Here is a 21,862-nt window from a genome sequence, read left to right as displayed (position 1 = left end):
TCCCGGTTAAGTACGATGCAAATATCGAATGTTATTAATATCATGGGTAATAACGAGAATTCTGCAAGATTGAAAATTTTGAGGATCGATGTTTAATTGATTTATAAAAATAATTGGGAGATCCGTGTACGAGCGAAAATATGTAAATACGTAAGTTTTCCTCTTTTTCTTTTCAACAAATCGATAGATTCGCGTGCACGTCGGTGTGCTGGTAATCGTGTAATCTTTCGATCGTGTTAGAAATTATTACGTATGTACCGTGTAATCGATTCGACGTAACGCCGATCAATTTCGCCCCCGACGAGCCGACCGAACAATAGACCGATGTAAATAAATACACCGCGTGAACGGAGGAATTCTGTCGGCATTAATAAACCATGCGTTGACAAACATTCGCGTTAAACAAACTATAAACATCGATGATCCTAAATATTCGTCATTCTCATTGATAAACGGGAATCGGCTGCGTGACTGTTTAAATAGGGGCGCAAACGAACGAGTACGGAAATCGATTGGTTTCGAGATCGGTGCCGTAGCTGAAAAAGGCGAATTTTGAATTTTACAATGTAAATTGATCGACTTGAAATAATAATGTTAATAATAATGGACGGTATCGGTTATTGGAATACACGCACGAAAGAGTACTCCGCTTTTTAGGATATTTTTTTTCAACGATCCAAAAAAATTAATGAAATAAAATGAAACAATAATTTACGATGTTTCTTTTCTTTAAAAGAGAAGAGGAGCGTATTCCGAATCTTTTCAATAGAAAATTTATGATAGTAGACATCTCGTAGAAAAATTTTCTTGTACAGAGAAAATCAAAGAAGTTGAGGAAAAGCGAGATTTAACAATAAATATTCTAATGATGAAATTTTTACACTCGGATTCCACTAATAAATTGATTATACAATAAATATTAATTTACAAATTGATTATGGATTAAGAAATTTGATACGTGAAATATAATACGTTTCATTTTAATAAAATTTCTCGCAAATTAAACGTATACTTATGCATTAAGATTTTTTGTAAATTTTATTATACCATGAAATTAATCCTGCAATCAATCGTTCTTTAGGAATATATTTCGATTTTCGAAGTTTAGATATAAAGTTTAATCTTTTGATATGTTTTCGAATATCTAGTTTCGAGTTATATAATTAAATATTCGAAAAATATTCTGTTGAGATAATGAAACGTTTAATGATCGAACCATCACAAAGTTAATATTGAATAATCTTTTTTTTTTTTTTTAATAAAAATTTAAATTTTAACTATAAATTAAACAGATTGTATCAAAAAAAAAAAAAAACTTCTGATTCGTTGTTTTATATTATTTTTATAAAATATCATATCTCGACATTTGTTTTCAAAGTGTTAATATACCCTTAATTATTAAAACGGAGAAAAATGTATAATAAACACGTTCTAATAGATTCTAAGGGACGGAGGAAAGGGAGGATCGAGAGAAGAAACAGATTACCATAGATAGAAGAAGAAAAAAGAACAAAATTCGTGTATCGTAACTATGAGTGTTCATCGCGTAGATTCCAGGAAATAAATGCAGGATGGAAGGAAAAAGGAATGGAAAAAGTGGTAGTCGTTAAAATGTTTGGTAAATACGATGAAATGGGAAATGTTTGAGAAAACGTCATCCATTCGTCAAAACCGACATCGTAAAATGCAGCGTTAACTCGGTTTTGTTTGCGAGAGGAGGCAACCGGTTTTTACTTGCGATCTGTCACGGACCGTGTTACGTTCGAACATTGAAAACAAGAAAGCGAATAAGAGGTTGAAGAAAAGTGGAAAAAAGCGATCTGCCGGTTTTTAATGCAAGGGCGTGATATTCGGGTGAAAATATTTTTATCGCAAACTTATCCATTTAAATACGTCGTCGATATGTCAGAAGATAGCGGAGCAAGGAATTTCGTATCGAGTGCTCCAGTTCGACGATAGGCGATGACGAATATTTCTTTGAATATTTCTTCGTCCAGTGATTCCACTCTGATTTTTAATCAATTAATTTTATTTTCTTTTCCAAATTCTCTATATCAATTTGAATCATCGAATCGTCATGTAACAGAATTTTTACGAGGATTGATGCGCTACTTCCAGTCGAGAAGTCGAGAATTTGCGCTTTGAGGGGACGAAAGAAAGGCTGGAAAAAAACAAAAAATTAAAAAGAATAGAGCTATTTTAAAGAAAATTTTTGATTTTTCTTAATCCAATGTGTTCTTTCTGCATTTTTTCATTCTTTTCTTTACGATTCTGCGACCTGTAACATCGCACCGATTCGAATCACGAGGCACAAACATTTCTGTATCTCGTGTAGAACACGAACAATCTCGGTGCTCCGCATACGATTTCGCGCTATGAATATTAACCAATTAAAGCAAGATGCGGTTAAATTAATTCCGTAATTACACGTTTACTTAATCGATGCGCGATTTTTATAATTTTCCATTATGGAAATCGACGAAAATTCGTTTTTTGCACCGATTGCGAGAAAATTAATAAAAATTCGATAGAAATACACAATTATAATATCTATATACCGATTAATTCGTTCTAATTTTACCGATTTTTAATTTCATTAGCTATGAAACGTCGTTAAATTACGAAATGGAAAAAAAATTCTGTAACATTAATAAGGAATTTCACGTATCGAATGTAAAAAAAAGGGGAAAAAAAAAAAAAAAAGAAAAAAATCGTAAAACGTGGAGAACGTTGGAGATCTTGTTCGGTCGATCTTTTTAAACCCCGTATATTTAAAGCAACGAACGGTAATATTTTACGATTAAAGCCGTTGAACGATATTCAATGCGACGAGGCAGCATTCTCGCGCGAAACATTGGCACAGAAACGGTGTACAAAAAAATGACCGCCCCCCTCCTTGTCCGCACGCTCGTCGCGTAACGATTAGCTCGAATTACAGTCGCTAAAGCACGTTGCTCGGCGCACATTATCCGGCCACGGTGTCATTAGCAGGCCCCGGTAATTTCTTCTTCCATTTGCTCTGGTGTACGTGAAATTTTCGTGACGAACGTGGCTCGCGTGTCACCGCTCGTTAAAAGTATTCGCTCCTCTCGTCTTCCAGCCGAGAAGTCTCCTCTTCTTCCCCTTGTATTTCTTTCTCCTGTTAAATAACGATAAGATTAAGCGTCACCAGGCTGAGTATAGAAAGGGTAAAGTGATAATAATTGTTTGTAGGGAGTTGAGGCGGAAAGGTCGTCGATGGTTACCACCCTATCCAAAGGGGATGAACGTTGAAGCTTGTAACGGGGTGTGCATGAATGTATACACACGTATATACACGTTGACTGTAGACACATACTCGAGATGGAGTCACTGGGACGAAAAGAGGCTGGAAGGATGGGAAAGGGCATCGTCGTGGTTGAGGGATGGGGTTCGAGGAAGACAGGGTGCACAATAAGTAAGAGGTTGAGAATGAAACGGTCTGGTCGTGGTGAGATAGCGAGGACGAAAATGAGAGAAACTAAACGGGCGTGACAAGGATGACAGATGAACCGAGAGCGGGCTAAACTCCAATCTGAGAGGTCCGCTACAGAACGAGACGAATGTAAACTAACCGAAAAGTGCGGGTCCATGGGTTGAAGATTTTAACGATTATAGTGAAACGATCGAAGACATAAAGGATTTTAAGAGGAACAAAATAACGTTATGTTTTTTAATGATGATCCCTTGTTATTTAACTCTTTGTTTGGATGCTATAGAGTTGGTAAGAAGTAGAGAAATCATTACGATCACGTAATTTGATCGCGATCATACTCCAATTTAATTCCTTTTCGATATAATTTCACGTTAAATTGAGAATTTTCACGCGCGCCCAGACAGAAGGATAATTGTTTGAAAATGATTGGAAGCCTGCAGGTAATTTAATTTAATAAATGCATCGAAGGAATCGCAGTAGCGGCATTCGTTATGAAGCGATCAAATTTGCATGTAATAAAGAGGAAGGTTAACATGGGTTTTCCGGCGCGCGTTAGCGATGTTCATCGTGTCTGGAGTAATAATTTAATACTCGCTCGGCGTAATGCAGCTACAAACTCACCGCAAGATTCACTGCGTGCAAATCTCGTTTTTGTGTAAGTAAAAATGCAAAGCGGATCGCGACGAACGGATTCCCCGTCTAGCTGAAACGTAGCAGAGCCGTTCGTGCCGCGCGCGCAACCGACCAGACCGGACGGAAAAGAGACGAACGAGCTAAGAGGCTGATTGTCGGAGGCACAAGTGTGGGAAAGAGAGGAAACAAACGTGTAGTCGGGAGAGAACGAGCGAGACGGAAAAGACGAGCAAAGGGGAGACCACGTGGTGTCGCGGTAAGCAGTGGGAGGGCGTAGCGGGCGACGGTGCGGGAGAAGGAGAGGGAAGAGCTTCCCCTCGACTCTGCGGTTGATTAGTTGATACCCGTCCGTCGTCGAGGGTAGATCGTTCGAAAGTACGTCTTACGTGTGCGTGCTATCGTGCTATTCGTATCGTACACGTTAAACGATATCGCCGTATATATTTTCTATTTTAATCGTACGTGTGTACTGTACGTCACTTTTTCTTTCGGTGTATATTTATTGTGAAACAGAAGTATCAAGTGAGTGGCTCTACTACAGAAAAAGAACTCGAAGAAAAAGTGACAGTGCTTAGTGTTCTGTGTTCTCGCTTCGACTCTATTTTTTTTTTTTATCTTGTGCCTTTTCCCAGTTTCGTCGTTTCTTTTTTCGTTACTGACCAGTGAATAATAGTGCATACTGGCTATGACCTGGGATACCGCCGGATATACCTGAGGATAACGGAGACATATCCATTACTCCTGACAGGACTTCGTCGTGACGGGAGGAAGCAACATAACCTCTTCGAGGGCCTCTGACGATAAGATGTACCCTAGTGCCAGTATAAACGCTGCGGCAGCTGTGGCTGTGGCAGCTGCGGCACGGCACCCGGTAAGTGGTTTTATTCCTTTTTCTTGCTTGTCGACCTTTTTTTTTCTTTTTTTTCCTTCTTCTCCTCTTACGTATACGCTCGATAGGAATGACTGGCACGACCATCGCGATAAAAATAAAACGGTAAAGGATTTGAAGTATCGAGACATCTCGTATCGAGCTCACGAGTCGATCGTTTGGATTTTCGTGTTTAGTCGCGCTGAATTGTGTGATTCGATCCGACGCTACCGACACAACGAATTTGACGTACACGTGTGAAATCGTATTTCTTATGTGAAAAACTGAGTTCAAACAAAATTAATATGTAAATATAAACCAAGTTTACGTGTCGTTTACATAATGATTAATTCTCGCATTTCTAATTGCTACTTGTGCATATATTGAACGATTGTTTTTCCGCGAATCGTCAACGTAGCCATATTTTTTTTTTTTTTTTTCACTTCAATCGTTTATCGCATACATCTACGTTTCTATTTATCATAGTTTCTATTTATCGGGAAATTATACATAGAGTGACCGAAGGCGATTAACTTGAAACAGTGACCTCGTTACATCTCGCTGTCGATAGTTGGTGATTACTAGCATAAAATAACCGTAAAAACATTTAGATCTATAATCAAATACGATTAACATTCTATTCCGTAGTCGTTTCCGCTGACATTATCACCTGTGTGTACTGTGGATGTATATCATTGACGTCTCAGACATTTCAATGAAAATGATGAAATTAAATTTAATCTTCTTAATTAGAATAAAATAGCAATTTAAATGTGGCAAAGAATAAAATTATGAAAATTTTAATGATAGTAATCGATCGTTGGACGATTGTTTTTTTCCATTTTCTCTTTTTTTTTTCCTTTTCTTTTTGATTTTATCAATTCTTTACGTTATCCTTCTCACGATTCATCTTGTCTTGTTTCGCCACAGATATCGAACAATCATGTACATCGCGTATCCTCGCCCATTTGAAAATCCTTTCAATTGTGTGCGCGCACTTTCGATAAGTATCGAGCTTCTACCCATGCTAATTCGAGATACCGATATATCGACCGGTATATGGATATACCTGGGCCATAGACTTTCTCTACCATCAGATAGATTCATAGTCCATAGTCCTATCCCTCACTATTCCTCTCTGCACTAGCGTTACTCAAACGGAATAAAAAAAGGCAGATCTGGAAAGTACTGTCAGGACGTTTTTTCTTTTTTTTTTTTTTTCTTTTTTTTTACAGCCGGACGAAACGGTTGCGACGGCAGGCGACTCGCGCGCGCGAATACCCGCTCCGCCAGACGGACTCTTTCGGATCGTTAGTCGAATGAATCCGGTCCCGTATTTATTTTCTCTCGATAGTTTACCCACGTTCTGCACCCATCACCCTCTCCACTCTCGCCCATCCCTCCATCGCTACCTCCATCACTCTCCTCCTGCAAAGTACACACGCAGCAGAAAACTCCGACGCGCGCGCGAGACAGAGTTTGCTCACGCGTCTGTGCGCTAAATACCTATACGCTCTCTTGTGTATAAATACGTGTCCGATGAAATTGACACGAACCTAATTTTTTTTTCTCCTTCCCCCGCTCCCCGCTCAGTTTTTCGGAGTTTTAGTCGCTCCGAATTTACCATGTGTGCAGGGACGTGCGCGCTCGTTCATTCGTTCACGAGGCTTCGTGCTTTGCGTGTGTTTGCAACATGGACGCGCGGGTATACAGACGGATAGACGGACAGTGGCGCAGAAACGGTCGAAAAACGAACGAACGAACGAACGAGCGGAATAGTGGGGAAAAGAGATCGTGAACGAGAGGGGTCGCCGACGGAATAATATTTGGCCGGCGTGCAAATTTCCATTCGGCCGTAAACAGGCCGCGAGCCGAGGCGGAAAAGCTCATCGGGAACACGACGAAAATAAATGTGTGTATCGTGACCGCCGCCGGCCAATATCCGCAATTACATTATGCTTGCTATACCGACGTATCGACAATTACCGACCGAGTAAACGGCGGGAGAGAAAGAAAGAGAGAGAGAGTGTGAGAGAGAGAAAAGAGAGAAATAGGAAGGAAGTAAATCCCGGATAAGAAGAAGGGGACGTCTCTGTCGCGCGGAATCATTTGAAATTGCTGGAACATTTCCAATATGGTATATCGAAAGTAGAGCAGATTTGCTCGCTTTAAAAGGCTGATTTAGACGATCCATTTTTATTCGATGTTGTAGTGCACAATCGGTGTTTTATTGTTCCAAACGTGTTTCCCTCCATCGTTTCTATTAATGATAAATGACACGTTCGATCTAGTCGTCCGATCGAATAAATCGTATTCTATACGTATGCGTGGTTGACAATAAGAAGGAAAGTAATATTAGAAACAGATAAGGAATTCTTTCGTATGTTTTAGCGTGTCGTTTTTAAAAATCATAATTCCTGTATGAAATTCGCGACATAAACATAATACGTAAATACTATACGTGAAATGGTATATGATAAATATGGATCGGATTATGTGGCAAATCGTAGGGCGGTGCGAATGATCTGCGGATGTGGTGTTGATGACTGGTACTCGAGGGCGAAAGCATCGGATGTTTCTGTTAGGGTATCGGTTGCGATTGAGAAACGATTCTAAGAATTCATGTGGAAATTGGAATGCATGATGCCATGTGAACATTGAATGCACGATGAGTCGTGACGGTGTGTGTTGTGCATGTGAAATCTTTAAGAAAGCGATATGATTGAAGAAAGAGAGAGAGAGAGAGAGAGAATCATCGATTAGAATAATAGAATCGTAGAGTTTTGAGCGTATTGAACGAACGTCGCAAGAATCTAATAGCTCTAAAAATATATATATATAATCACTCTTAAATTTAGAAAGATAAAAATTTGAAAACGACACAATTATCAAATTAAAATTCTTATATATATTCATAAATAAAAACGTTACGCGAATTCGAAATAATTTGCGTGTCACCCTGTACAACGTAAAAACCTGTTCTCTATTGTCGTAAACGATTTTGCGTTTAACCGTACGGTTTTACCACATCGGTAAGTCGATAGAAAATCGGTTATTCCCGTTTCATCGCCGTTTACAGGTTTCCGTTTAATCGATACGAGTTCCTTTTTCTTTTTTTTCTTCTTTTTTTTTTTACAAAGATGTTGCCTGGAGGACGCGCGGTCATTGCGTATCTCGAAGACGTTGCATTGTCCGTTTCGCCTCGATCGACCGTGTCGTAGCATTTCACATTTTAATCCGGTAATCCTATTAACATCGTAGGATCGTAAAATTTTACCTCCGTTCCCCTCGCAACGCGGCGTGGTTATAATTTACAAAGAGGACGAGTTGATTGTTGACAAGTGTCTGCAATGTAAACACAGGTGCACATCTTGAAAGAGAAGAAAAGAGGGTGGGGAATGGAGAGGAGGAGGAGGAGGAGGAGGAGGAGGAGGAAAGAGAGAGAGAAAAAAATGGTTACCTGAGTCGCGATCGGCATCGACACGGGTATGTTTGCCTACCATTGTCGGCTTCGATTGTTTGACCGGCTCGTTAACGGTGTTCCTTCTACTTTTATCGATCATTCACAGTTTCGAGAAATATATTTTTTTCTTTTTTTCTTTTCGGCAAATTCGTCGGTGATTCGTCTCGCAAAATTCATCTTTTCGAATGAAGAAATAATCGAATAATTGATTCGAAACGTAAAGGTTGCAACGTTCGAAGATGAAATTCGAGTTGAAATTCAAGATCCTGCGTTGGATCAATTTTTTGCTATTTACAATTCTTCCAGAATTTAAAATATTTAAATAAACTGAATTTTCAATTTAGGTTAATTCAGAAGTAGCACAATATTTCATCTATCCGACACATTTATTCTTTAATATCTCTGTAACATCGGATATCGAGTTGAAATTGAAAACTTTATATCAATAATGATTTTCCCGATCCATCAAAATTCATTTCAAAATTCTAAAGTGTATATTACACACCCAATATCCGGGCTTCGTTCTACCCTCATCTTAACGAAACGAAGAGACCACCATTCCGTACTTTTTTTCCCACTCTTCCACGTCCACTCAAATTGCCTCGTAATCTCGCATCGATATTAATTTAACAAAGTTCGAAAATCGTTCCGTCTACCGATCTCCGCCGCGTGAAAAAAACCCATCCGCGCTTTATCGATCGATAAAAAAGAAGAGAAGGAAAAATTAACAAGACTCCGATCGGCGTGTTCCGGGTCGAAATACGCCGGATACGTTTTAAAAACGGTCGATCAAATTAAATCCCCCGCGATAATGGAATCGTGGAAAGCTTTCCACGCTTCTTATAATTATTATATACGGCGATATAACGTGAGAACAATTGGTCGCGTCGCGTAATTGTCGTCTGGCGGGGAAGACGGGGAGGGAAAAAGAAAAGGGAAAAGGGGGGGGAGGGGAGAAAAAAAAGAAAAGAGGGGGAAAAAGCGCGATATGTAAGTGCGGAAAGGGGAAGGGATGAGGCGCGAAGAGGGCGGGTGGAGGGGGATATATGTTCAGCGCGGGATCAGGGCGAAATTGAAATCGAGACGAGCGGTGGTGGTGGAGATACGGGTGGGGAGGGGAATGAAGGGATTCGAAGTTGCGATTGCACGAAATTCGCGGTTCGCACGGTTGCGAGCTTCCGCAGAGACCGCAATATGCATTGGTAATTACACGGGATGAATTACACCGCGGAATGAGCGAAGCGTGTTACGTGTAATTGGCGCGCATTATAAATCTCGGGACGAGCGGATGGCTCGCCACCTTCATTCCCCCGACGTGTGCGGGGATCCGACGTGCGATATCACGTTGTCGTTCTTTTTAAAGGGAGGGGGGGGGGGAGAGAAGTCGGTGTCGATTTTTGCCTGCGAGAATCCTTTCGCGATAATTTATCGTCGCGTTATATTTCACAGGACGGTGAAAACGATGGTGGATAATTTAAAGGGGGCCTCCCTCCCCCCGTTTTCGAACGTTTTCGAAGAAGAAAATTGGACGGGATGATTTGTTTTCGTAAATTGATTACGACGATTCCCCCGAGTTTCCCGGGGTGTATAAGACAATAATAATTCAATTTGTTTTTAAATCAACGGGGATTGAATGTTCGATAATGGATCCGAGTGTACGATTGACGTACGATTCGAGCGATTGTAATCGTTATAACAAATGTTTCCGATAGTTAGCGGCAAAGTGTTAACGAAATTAGGATATAAATGCCGTTTCCCTTTGATGATGCTACATAAAGATACGGTTCGAGAGAATCGTCATAGACGTGCTAACGTCTTTTCGGGAATTTATGTAAACACGCGTAAATATTTATCTTCGGTTTAGAACGAAGCGTGTAAACGTAACTTATTAGCACGATTCGTACGAACTATCATTCATACACCGCGTATGAATGTGCTGTTGCATTGCCGAATAATTTGACGAATTAACGATTTCCCGATCGAATTCTCGATTTCTCACCTGCTACACGCTATAAAACAATAATAAAATCTACCGGTTGAAATATTGAAAAATTTCTTAAAATTATTCATTTACACGCCGCCCCCTCTTTCTCTATTCACCAACGAATTATCCAAAATTCGCGTGAATATATCATCAATTTTCAAGGTGCGTTATCGTCACAGATTTCGAGGATTTCCTTCGACAGAGGGGGGTTGAATCCTCTCCATCCCGGTGCTTAAACGCGACGTTTAATTCAAACAAGCTCGGCGGGCTCGCGAAGGCGCTAAAAGCCTTTCGTGAATTACTAATTTGCATGGAACGTAAACGACCGAACGGAATCTCGCGTCGTCAGTCAACGTAGCAAGTTTATCGCGGTCGTGAAAGCAAAGGCTGTGAAGATAGGGAAAGGGGGCGGTTGAGAGGTAGGGAGATACCGTATTATACCGTTGGCCTGCTCTTTGGACACCGACTCTTTCTCCAAGCCGAAGAGTTACACCTTTCTTCTGGCACTCGCATCGTGACTCATTTGAGCGGCCTGGTACTTGACCGAGTTGACACAGGCGGTGTTATTGGCACTCTGGAGGGCCGCCAGGGTTGTTTACGTACAAGCTGTACAAATATTATTTCCGGACAAACTGGCTCGCCGATCATTACGAAACTCCAGGCGGAAAGTTTTAACAGCCGAGCATACCTCCCCTCCTCCTCCTCCTCCTCCTCCCCTCTCTCCGCGCCGCCGTTCCGTTCTCCAGACGATACTTTAAACTTCTAGACGGGGATCGATCGTTAGGATCCTCTCCCCCCTCCCAGTGTTTCCGGGACGACTAATACTTGAACCCTTGCCACTCGAGAATTTCGAGCCGCGGCGACGGCCGAGAAACGTTTGCGGTCGGCCGATCGGCGACCGGACGAAACCCACGGAACGTTTCTCTTATTTTTTCTCGTCCCGACGTTCGATTCCTGTGAAATTGAATCGGGAGAACAACGAGTCCATTTGTAACGACTTCTTTTTCGGAGAGAAGAAAGAAAAATGTGCGTTGCTTCGAAGAAAAAAAATATTAATATTCTATAATTGGCGAGATTATATACGTCATCGTTATATCAATTTTTGTGGAAGTTGATTCGCGCAAGGGGATCAGGCATGTTTTCGTTCGTATCTATACGTTCGTGATTGATAAAGAATTGAATCAGATGATTTTCACGAAACAATTTCAACGGGTTAAAGTTAAAATTGAATCGATCGAAATGTAAATAAATAATGAATGTAATGTTGCACGGAACAATTGGGTAATCCCTGTACAAACAAATTTTATCTATTTAGCAAGAAATTCTTTAATTACCCCGTAAGGCAAATAATTAGTATAAATATTATTACGTTAAACAAGATAAATCTTTCGTCCTTGACACTTAGCCAAATATTAGACGCTAAATTTTTGAAGATATATCTCTGTGTCACTTTGTCATATAACCGTCATATCTTATTTGATATTGCAGATAACAAATTACGAATAACGAATCAAGAATAACACCCTTAAAAGCTTTCGTTGATACGAATCACAACCGATCGCGTACAATTTCAATTCGAAGAAAGGGGGGGAAAAATCATCACTGCAAACCAATTTCTCTTTCGAAAATTCCGTCAAACGTTCGAAAAGCTAAACCTCTTCCCATTTTTCAACTTACAATCGCTCACGTAACTCATGGTTTCCACATAAAAGACAGAGAGAGAGAGAGAGAGATGATTTCGGTTGAAATATCACGAGAATCTGTGCGCCGTTCTCGCCCGATATTGTCCCGAATAAATCAAATCCGGGCCGGAAATGTCTTTATCGGAGCGCGATGCGTCGTAAACGCGAAGGAATATACACACGAAAATCGTATATACGCGATATACGGATTTGGTCTCAAAATTTCCAGAGAAATGACGCGGATCCTCCGGTGAAACTCGGCCACAGAAATATCTTAAAGGGGGAGGAGGGAGGGATTTGAAAAGGCGCGTCTCGAATCGTGTGACTTGGAAAATTGGACGGGGAGGGGGGAAAGTCGAGCAATTGCGCGTTTATCACGACGCGATATCTCGACACGAATTCGTTCCTCTGCAAATAACTTGTCGCACGCCTGTTTCGAGATCTCCCTCCCCCTCGCGTGTCGAGAACCTCGGTCGTCGTTTACGTTTTATCATATCCGCGAATATCTCGAGTGGGCCCCACTTTTCGTAAGTTTTTTCGCGGACGGAGAGGAGGAAAGTATCGATTACGAATTATCGCGTCGCTTCTTGGTATGCATTTATGCACGCATGTATGACGTCACCCTTTCTTACGATCTTTAAATGTAAATAAACTTGAATAAAATATCGAGGGTTTTTCTCTCTCTCTTTCTTTTTTTTCTTCTCCTCCTTTATGACTTCAACCTATCGATCCGCAATATTTTTTTAAAATATTATGCGGTGAGTCTCCGGTAAAAAAAAAAAAATAATATTTATTCGCCGCGATAGAATAAACGTTAATATTATCGGATAAATGAATGTTAATTATTATTCCATAAGGACGGAAGAAATAATCAATGATCGAATTTGAATCTTCTTCCAATTGGATATTTCTGCAAAAAATTTCTGAATTGGTTAAATCGTTTTTAAAAAATATCTAACGAAATTATATCTTTGATGGTTTAGTTCGAAAAAAAAAAAAAAAAAATGTATGAGAGAATTATAAATATTTTCTAGATTTTCGGAATTTAGGAAATCTCAAGGATTAAATGATTTAGATATTATATCCGTTGTGCTTCGTTAGAAAAGAAACATTGATCTTTGATCGCGATGAGTCGTCATAGGAGGAAAAGAAAGAAAAGAAAAATGATTCATCGTTATGATAAATGTTTGCTTCAATTTATATCGCGCGTTCTTTCCCTCTAATTAAATTCGTTAGTGAGTTTAATTAAATTTATTCGCGCCAAGCGTAATGCGACGGGCTAACCGGCCCACGATTCAAAAATTCATTGTTAATCGGTGGTTGCGGTGTCCACGTTCACGTAGACAGGTCCACCGAGAAATCGGGCAGCGTACAAATCCCTTGGCTGTAATTGTTGCAAAATATACAAACAGGCTGCGTTATCCCGTAGAATGGGTTGCATTATCATACCAATTCCCGATAAAAAGGCGCAACGTTTTATCTCTCCATTTACGTACGATACGAATTTAATCGATTAAGGGGATATTCCGGCCTGGTTGCAACCAACTATTATTGTTTCGTTTTGTTGTCTGAAAGTTTTTCAAAGAAAGAAGATAAGGATTGTCGTGTCGTTGTTTATACTTTCTCTCCACGCGTTATCTTTTGAAAATTCTTCAAATTTGAATAATCGTTAGATTTTAAAATTCCATTCCTCCCTTTCAAAATTTTTTCCTTTTTTTTTTTTTCAAACATAAATATATATAAAGAACAGAATGTATCTATGTAATCTTGAAGGTTCTTTTTCTCTCCTGGAAGGATATACGCGTGCATATACATAGTGTACATAGACGATACGCGTGTCCCCGTTCAATAACAGCCCTGTTGAAAAGCGAGACAGATGTGCAATTTTTTTTTTTTTTTTTTTGCGCCAATTAATCGTATCGTTGGAACAGCCATTCGACGCAATCGTGAAGCTTCACAAATCGGTATATTAAGAGCGTGAATCGGAAAATAACGTAACCGAGTCACGGTAAATTACGCCGTGGCGCGCAATCTTAGGGTCAGTCATTAGTTTATTGCGGTGCACGTTCACTGAGGTTGCCGCGATTAAGGCGACGATTTAATCAATTCCCCTCGGCGACCCCTCGACCCGGTTGACTCGTCCAAGAAATCGTTCTCGGACCGATGTTTTCACGGGTTGGGAAAAAATGGTTGTGCAATCGTGTATATCCACGTCACACGTTATGTCTAAACTGTGAATATAATTTTTCATGCGTTCGGTGTTGATGAGGCGTCGTCGATAGATGACGGGTCATGATAGAGAGAAGTGAAATTTTCATTATACGAAAAGAAATGAGATTAAAGAAAATATGGAGTCGTACCGATAGAAGAATTATAGTTAATATTACATACGATAAATGATAGATTTATCGTAATAAAGTTTAGACCAAACTACAATCGCACTTTAAATCTCTAGATTAAATTGTAAAATATATATGTATGTATATCTATTAAAAAAAAAAAAAAAGTTCCAAGAGTTTAAATAATCCTTATTTCCACGAGTCTTAAACAAAACGCTTCTCTTCAAATTATCATTTCGAGTTTATCGTATACGATTTGATTATAGTCTCCATTTACTATTCACGTCCTCTCCGTATTAATTTAGCAACGATTTTATTTCGATGACGAGTGCCAAATCTCTATTTTTTCCCTGTCAATTTTGATGGAAAAATGTTTACAGTCGTAATACCCCCGTTCTTTATTTTCTTCCATTCATCCGTTCGATCGAAAATGTTTTGGTACGCTTTCAAACGTGTCGTCCGGTCCACCACAGTCTCTGCCGTGCCAGAAAACGGAGAAGAAACCGCATTGTTGGCGCGATAATACGGACTAATTTGTAAGGGGCAGCGAAACGTTGGAATCAAGGAGGACCATTGTCACCGGAGTCCTTGGTCGAACATGTCGAACAAAGCCTCCTCCGACTAGAGTCCTTAAGATCGCCTCATTGTTCATAGACCGTGAGTCCTCTTCCACGCTCCATGGAAGCGGCCGTTTAGTTAGAAATTGCCGATATTATGCGCCCGACACTTCTTCCTTTGCTAGGTCGCAAAACAGCGGCCAACAAACGACGAAAGAAGGGGAGAGGGGAAAAGAAAAAGAAAAAAATCTTGGCCATTGTTTCAAATATTGTATCAAATATTTGTCGAGGACAGTTCGTTTTAAACGAACGAACCTCGGTCGAATTAATTGTCAGTTGCCGGCTAATGAACGCTCGCCTCGAAATTGGGTGTCGCTGATAATTTCTTTAATTATCTTATCTCCGTTTCATTCGAAACGCATACGTGCGATTTCCTATTTTAAGAAACTCCTTTATAGCAGATCTTCTTTCAGAGCATCGATTTTTTTTAAGTATTTATAATTTTGGAGGATTACATAAGACGATAATTGAGAAATTCGTCGAAAATTTATGTACAAGTGTAAGTGTCCGTTTTTTTTTTTCAGAGAGATAAAAGATAGAAGTAGGTGTGTGTTTATATATACTTTTTTTTTTTTATTGAGCTGATATCAATGATTATCTGACAAATATACGTGTACGTTTAATAGGCTAATGCGTTTACATAGTTTATCTTATTTTAAGATACGATGTCTTTGTTTTAATTTATACGTATCGTATCGTTCTCACGCACGCTCGATTTAATTGCTCGAGTATATGATATAGATATTTAATTGGAGTTTATATGGATGCACGTTTGAACCGCGTGATACGTTTTTCTTCAAAATTTTCCTTGGCGAAACAAGAATTGCCGTTAATTCGTCGAAATAATCTCTTGAGATAAATTTTTAACTCCATGAATTTGTTAATGCGCGTTGAATAAATTCTCGAGAGAAATATGAATTATTTCGTTATTATCGTTGTAAAGTGGCAACAAACGTGCATATTGTGAAACTTACTTACTCAATGAAATGATATCTTTTTATCAATATTTTTTTTTTTTTTTTTTTTACTTTTAATTTTTCAAACGAAATGAAATGCTCGAAAAATTGAGATAAAAATATTTCAAGAGAAATTTATTCACATTCGCGTTTCGTATCGAAGAAAAAATAAATAAATAAACTAGATAAGATACATTTGCAAGTTGTCTATTATGTTATTTGCAATATATATGTCAAAGATTCTGTTGTCGATAATTTCTCATCTCGGAACAATGTTGTTTCGCTTTCATGCCTTGTCATGCAACCGTTTTTACATTTTGTGGCTAACTGTGTATAATCGCTCCACAATTATCGCTGTTCACATTCATCTTCTCATTTATCATTTGCGTATCCCACGTGCGCCCGTTCGCGATGTTTGTGCGTTTATTTTAAACTCTAACACGCGTAGAAACAAAGATATATAATTCATTGATTTTTCAAACTTGGATTTTTTCATTTTCGAAAACTTGTATTTCGAATTTTTTTTTATTTCAAAAATCGCTTTTCACTCTTATTTCAATCCGAATAAGAATAATAGAACTAAGGAAAATTAAACGAAACAAAAAATTTCGAGAAACAATTTTTTTTATATTACTTTTACACGTAATCTCATCAACAAGATTATTCTAATCTTAAAATATAATTTATACTAAACTATAATTTGTCCGTATTATTGATGCCCATAATTTATGAACTGTAAATTATATGAATAAAAAAATATTCGTCGTGAATTGGAGTCGTATGTAAAGCGTAATCATAATCAGCATACCGATTATTATTATCCCCTCTATGGGACATAACCTATATTTTTGTCAACCAAAAAAAGAAAAAGAAAATATACACACAACTATAACTGCATTGCGTGTAAAAATAAATTCCCTCCGTCGTGATCTATCGAATCAGAAATCGAGACCCGGGCCCTGTTCGTGGTATAATTAAGGAAGAAACTGGAAGTTTTAAGCAAGCCGGTGAGTAGGTGAGAACAACAGGGTGCTTTGCGCCGTGAATAGCTGCTTTCCCCCCGTCGAATTTCCTGCACCAGCCGGTGTGGATTATTGCGAGGGGACGGAATCGACTACGAAATTGAAGGGCTCCGGGCAATTTGGGACGGTCCGCCCTAAAACTGCCGTCAATTTCCGCGTTAATGGCCGAATTCGGGAAATGGTACTTGGTCCCTCGTCATCATTAAAATGCCTTCATACGAGTTTCATGCTCGGCCCCTGCGCACTCTTGGACTTAGCCAGACCGGAAAGACAGCCGCGGGTATGTTACAAGACGGCCTCGGCTCTCTTCGACGCGTATAGATTACTTATTTCGAACTTCGAGTCCTGATTACAAATTAAAATCGTGGCTGGCATTTAACACCGAGGACCGGCGGGAGTACTTGCAAAGCGAGGCCTTTCTAAACGTTCCGCGACGATACGTGTTCGAACTTTTAAAAAGGCTTAATCGCGAATACGCTGCTATACGCGATCGTCATACGCCGTCATTATATGCTATATATATTTACCATCGTTTTTCATCTGCTTGTCCGCTTCTATTCTATGTGTGCAGCATAGAGAAAGAGAGGGGAGGAACGTATATATGCGTTTAAAAAAATCGACGCGAATCGATGATCGCGTTTCACGCGTCGTCGAATCCTTTTTCTTAATGCAATTCTCGTACTACTCTGGTGCGCGTTGATTCGCGGTTTTATGCTCTCGCTGGGCTAAACGAGCGCAATCGAAGCCAACGAGAACACTCGAGCCTCTGTGTGCAATCAGCAGTACGAGGGGATGGAGAAACGTTTTCAGCGGGTCGCGAAAAAAATTCGATTGCGCCTCGATGTATATATATGTATATATATGTATATATATATATACACCGATTTGCGTTGCTTGTACACGTGTAATATTACATGCTCGCGTAAATATATACGTATATACCTATATGATACACGTTTATATATAGAGATAGATATATATACTTACGTATTATATATGTATATATTATATATATATATATATATATATATGGGAACGCAATCGGTAAGACAATCTAGTCACATGGACTGTATGCGCGCGCATACGTTGGCATACGCGAGAGCGCGGAAACGCACGCACGCACGCGCTATGCCCTGTGTACATTGTTCGCAATAATGAGGAGTTTGCACAGACCGGGATCCCGACGTTCTTCAAACAAGGAGAGCAAGAACAAACAGCCCTATATGGACGGATGGACAAACACACTCAGCCACGAATCACACACCGCGCCAGCAGGCTGGGCGACATGCGTATTGCGTGCTTATGTACGAGAGCTAAGCCTGTGAGCCGCGTCGCGTATATACACGCGCGCACCCGTTCACGGAACGCTCACGAACGAAGCCTCTTCACCGCTCCCACCACGGAAACTATCGACCATCACCCTCGCTCAACAAGCACCATAAGCGATATGGTGGCTAATATTTGCCGGGCTAAGCACACAAATACAATACAGTACTGTTTACCTACTGCCAGTGGTGCTCAACCGTTTTGATCGATGCTGCGATACCGACAGGTCCCGTTTGTAATTGCGGCTCTCTCTGTTTCACGCTCGCCAGTTCGAATTCTCACTTTGCCGTGAACGTGTGTAATGTTGCACCATGCTGATGGTACGTCGGTTTCAAATGGGAAGCGCGCGTTTCATTATGAATCGATCGAACCTCTACCACATAAGTTGGTACGACTGGTGGTTTGTCACGTTTCATCGCCGAATCATCTTCAATTTTCAAAGATAAAGATTATATTCAATATTGATTGTTTCATGTCTTCGTTTTTATTTGATATTGATATAAACCGGAACAAAGTTTGAAATATGATTAGTACATGGGTTCGATTTTGGGAAAATAAATTAGAACATCGTTAAAATTGTATACATGTTTAGTTAGGTTAGGAGTGTATCGTGTGATTTAGAATTTTGTTACGTTCGTATCGCGTGAAATGAATTAAATTTAGTGATTTTGATTAATAGAACGATATTTGCAAAGTATTACATTTATATAAAAAGATTTTTAATCAGATTCGTTAATATCAATTATATCAATAATTGCATTTTCATGGTTCTTAAGATATAGACAGTGGCATTAAATACATTTACGTGAATAAATTTTGTTTATTACAAATGTTGTTTAATATTTTTTTTATACTTTTTTTAGTCTTAAAGTTATTGGAGTGATTGTGAAACACTAAATCGTGTAATCATAATTTATATTACCTATTTCTTCAAAGTGTATGGTTAAAAATTGTTCTTCTCTTATCGATACAGTAATCCAAAGGACGTACTCGAGATAAGCGTTAAGCGATCAAGATCGATTTGTGGTGTTTGTAGAACAATTTTTATCGCAATATCGATCACTGGATAAAATGTTTTCCGGATATGATTTTCGATGCTTTGATATCACAGTGATATTTTCGATAACTCGGTAAATTTAATACGTACCGATAATGTTGAACATGGTTTATCGATAACGTTAAGTTTATATTGAATCTCAAGTTAAAACTTATGATTTCTATCTGTTTTTATAAAAAAGTGTAAAAACAATCGACTCTTTTTACGCTTATAAATCGTAATTAATATTTTAGTTTTATTTCGATGTTGCAATCTATAAAATAATCAAATTACATTTAACGTCATTTTCTGCATCTCAAACCAACAATCAAAAACAATTACCGTACCTATATTTCCAAGCTATTCTTCGTTACGAAGAAATATTTGCAATAATAGCACAAGAACCGATTCCTCGAACACTTTTTATCGAAATGTTTTTTTTCCTATCGACGACCTGGTGACGTGAGCAAGCCTAGCCGGTCGATTCGTTTCGGAGAAATGTTTCTGCAAATGACCGATTTTACGCAATCCGTCGGTAAGTTTTTTTCTATTCAATGGATCGCAGGCAGCTCGCCATCGGAACGAGCTTCTCGCATTCACCGCTTCCTTTTGAACTGCGAAATTCTCCCAGGAGTCGCGGGCCCGCCAGCATCCTGGCGTGACGGTTAGGTCAGCTGGTCGGTGGTTTGCGAACTATCTCAATTTGCCTAAGCCGCAACCGCGGCGACCACGGTAACCGCAACTTCCCTCATCCGTGGCCACCTTTGCCCCTCTTTCTCCACAATTTCAACCGTACTCTATCCCACCCACACGATCCTCTTTCTCTGTCCATCTTTTGCTACTCTCGCCGAATATTTCCCTCTTGCTTCTCTCTCTCTCTCTCTCTCTCTCTCGTGGCTTCGCCATCTCGAGAATTTAGCAACTACCGTAGTCTCTATCGGCGTAACCTCTGACCGCAAACCCTCACGTCGAGAGGGCGACACCATCGTGTACTTTGTACGTAGTAAGCTCGAGCGATTTTAATGATACTACGACGAAGGAAAGAGGAAGAGAGGGAACGAGAGATAGGAAGAGGATGAAGCTGAGAATACCGGAGATTCCACGACCAGGATTACAGGATTTCGAAGCGAGAAAGGAAAAGTCTCGATTTGTGCTCTTTTGGTCTTTGCATGTCGCTGGTAGACAAGAGATTGAATTCTTCTGCGATTGCTCGGTGTATCGAGCGTTGAGACCTGCGGTTTTCTCGTATCTTGATGGCTAATTTCGAAGTACAACGGAGAAATGATTAACGTATGTCGTAATGTGCGTGAAGTGTATTGTGTTAAAAGATGTTATTTTAGATTGGATTGCGTTGTGTGAAGTGATGAGTAACTGGGACAGGTTATGTCTCTTGTTCTATCATGGGGAGAAAATATGGCGGATGAGAAAGTCGAACGTGACAGGTTTGATGATACGTCTACAAATATGTAAGTTTTAAATTGTTCTTCTTCGAAAATGAATTTTTGAGTTTATTTATTTATTTTACGTTTAAAAAATGTTAAGACAACTGAAAATATAGTAATTTATGTATTTACTTAACTATACTTTATTCAGATTTTGTAGATTAATTTTATCAATGTTTCTTTTAACATTGTTTTATATGATTTATAAAGATATTATTTATTATCTGGAAAAATATCCGTTCCTTAACTACCAAGATATATTTATCTGGAAAAAAAAATAAAATTTCATGAAACATACTTTTCAGGTGTATTGTTAGAAAGATAAATCTTATTATAACATTTACTTTTATCAAGTTAGAGATATGACTTATTTCTATTGTATATTACTGATTTCTTCTATCGTGGAAAAGTTTTAAATATTTCGATCTCAAGTTTTGTATATTTTTCCATATCATATATTTTAATAGAAAATATCTTGAACATTTATAAATATAAATATCGGATATTCTTGATAGCAAATGAAAATTAAAATGTTGCTTTTAAACGAAATATTTACGTAATATAACGTGTACATACCGTAAAATAGGAAAACTTTCTTTTTCTTTTGTATGCTCACAACTTTTATCTGTTAAATATATGTGTCATCGTGAAAGATACTTGAATTAAAGTAATATTAGATCACAATTACAATAGAAATACGTGTAATTAAATCATTTGTTAAACGAAATTAATTATATATTTTTGAGACAGAAAAGAGAGTGAATGTTTGCATATAATATAGAATCATGACGAAAGTTCAGTTGAGATCTCGTCAGAGGTCCTCACGATCAGTATTGTTGAATCGTCCATGTTTGCATCGCGTCTCAAGATTGACAGTAGTGAAACAAGTTTCTTCTGTTGATCAGATTATTCGGTTTCATGCAGTTTCACGCGATAAAATCATCTCTCGTGTGTCATTGGAAGTAGTTTGGACTAAAACGTGGAAAGATTTACCGTTCTTTTCAACGAGATCGGAATCTGCGAAAATAAATAGGCTGTGA

At 39.0% G+C, this 21,862-nt stretch overlaps 1 protein-coding gene and 1 long non-coding RNA gene across 5 annotated transcripts in view; one reads left to right on the top strand and one right to left on the bottom strand.

Annotated features, from left to right (window-relative positions):
• Positions 1-2,011: 2,011 nt before the first annotated feature.
• Positions 2,012-5,505, bottom strand: LOC147657107 (uncharacterized). The gene is made up of 2 exons (XR_015292944.1): positions 4,799-5,505; positions 2,012-3,139 (listed from the first exon to the last, which is right to left on the bottom strand). It is a non-coding gene; the product is annotated as an uncharacterized LOC147657107 (long non-coding RNA).
• The window catches only part of LOC100863717 (protein groucho), a 67,976-nt gene continuing 50,931 nt past the window's right edge, over positions 4,818-21,862 (top strand). For 3 of the 4 annotated variants that reach the window (XR_015292942.1, XR_015292941.1, XM_086911098.1), the window contains exon 1: positions 4,818-4,958. Coding sequence is in view for 1 of the 4 variants with exons in the window: in XM_086911098.1 (XP_086767224.1) it covers positions 4,893-4,958 (66 nt within the window). In the remaining 3 variants the exon portion in view is untranslated. The remainder of the gene's footprint in view (positions 4,959-21,862) is intronic. The other variant, XR_015292943.1, reaches the window with a different exon arrangement.

The sequence above is a fragment of the Apis florea genome, unplaced genomic scaffold (genome assembly GCF_048593485.1).
Source record: "Apis florea isolate Af1SG1 unplaced genomic scaffold, ASM4859348v1 contig_3203_pilon, whole genome shotgun sequence".
NCBI classification, from domain to species: Eukaryota; Metazoa; Arthropoda; class Insecta; order Hymenoptera; family Apidae; genus Apis; species Apis florea.
This window is presented reverse-complemented; position numbering and strand designations above follow the sequence as displayed.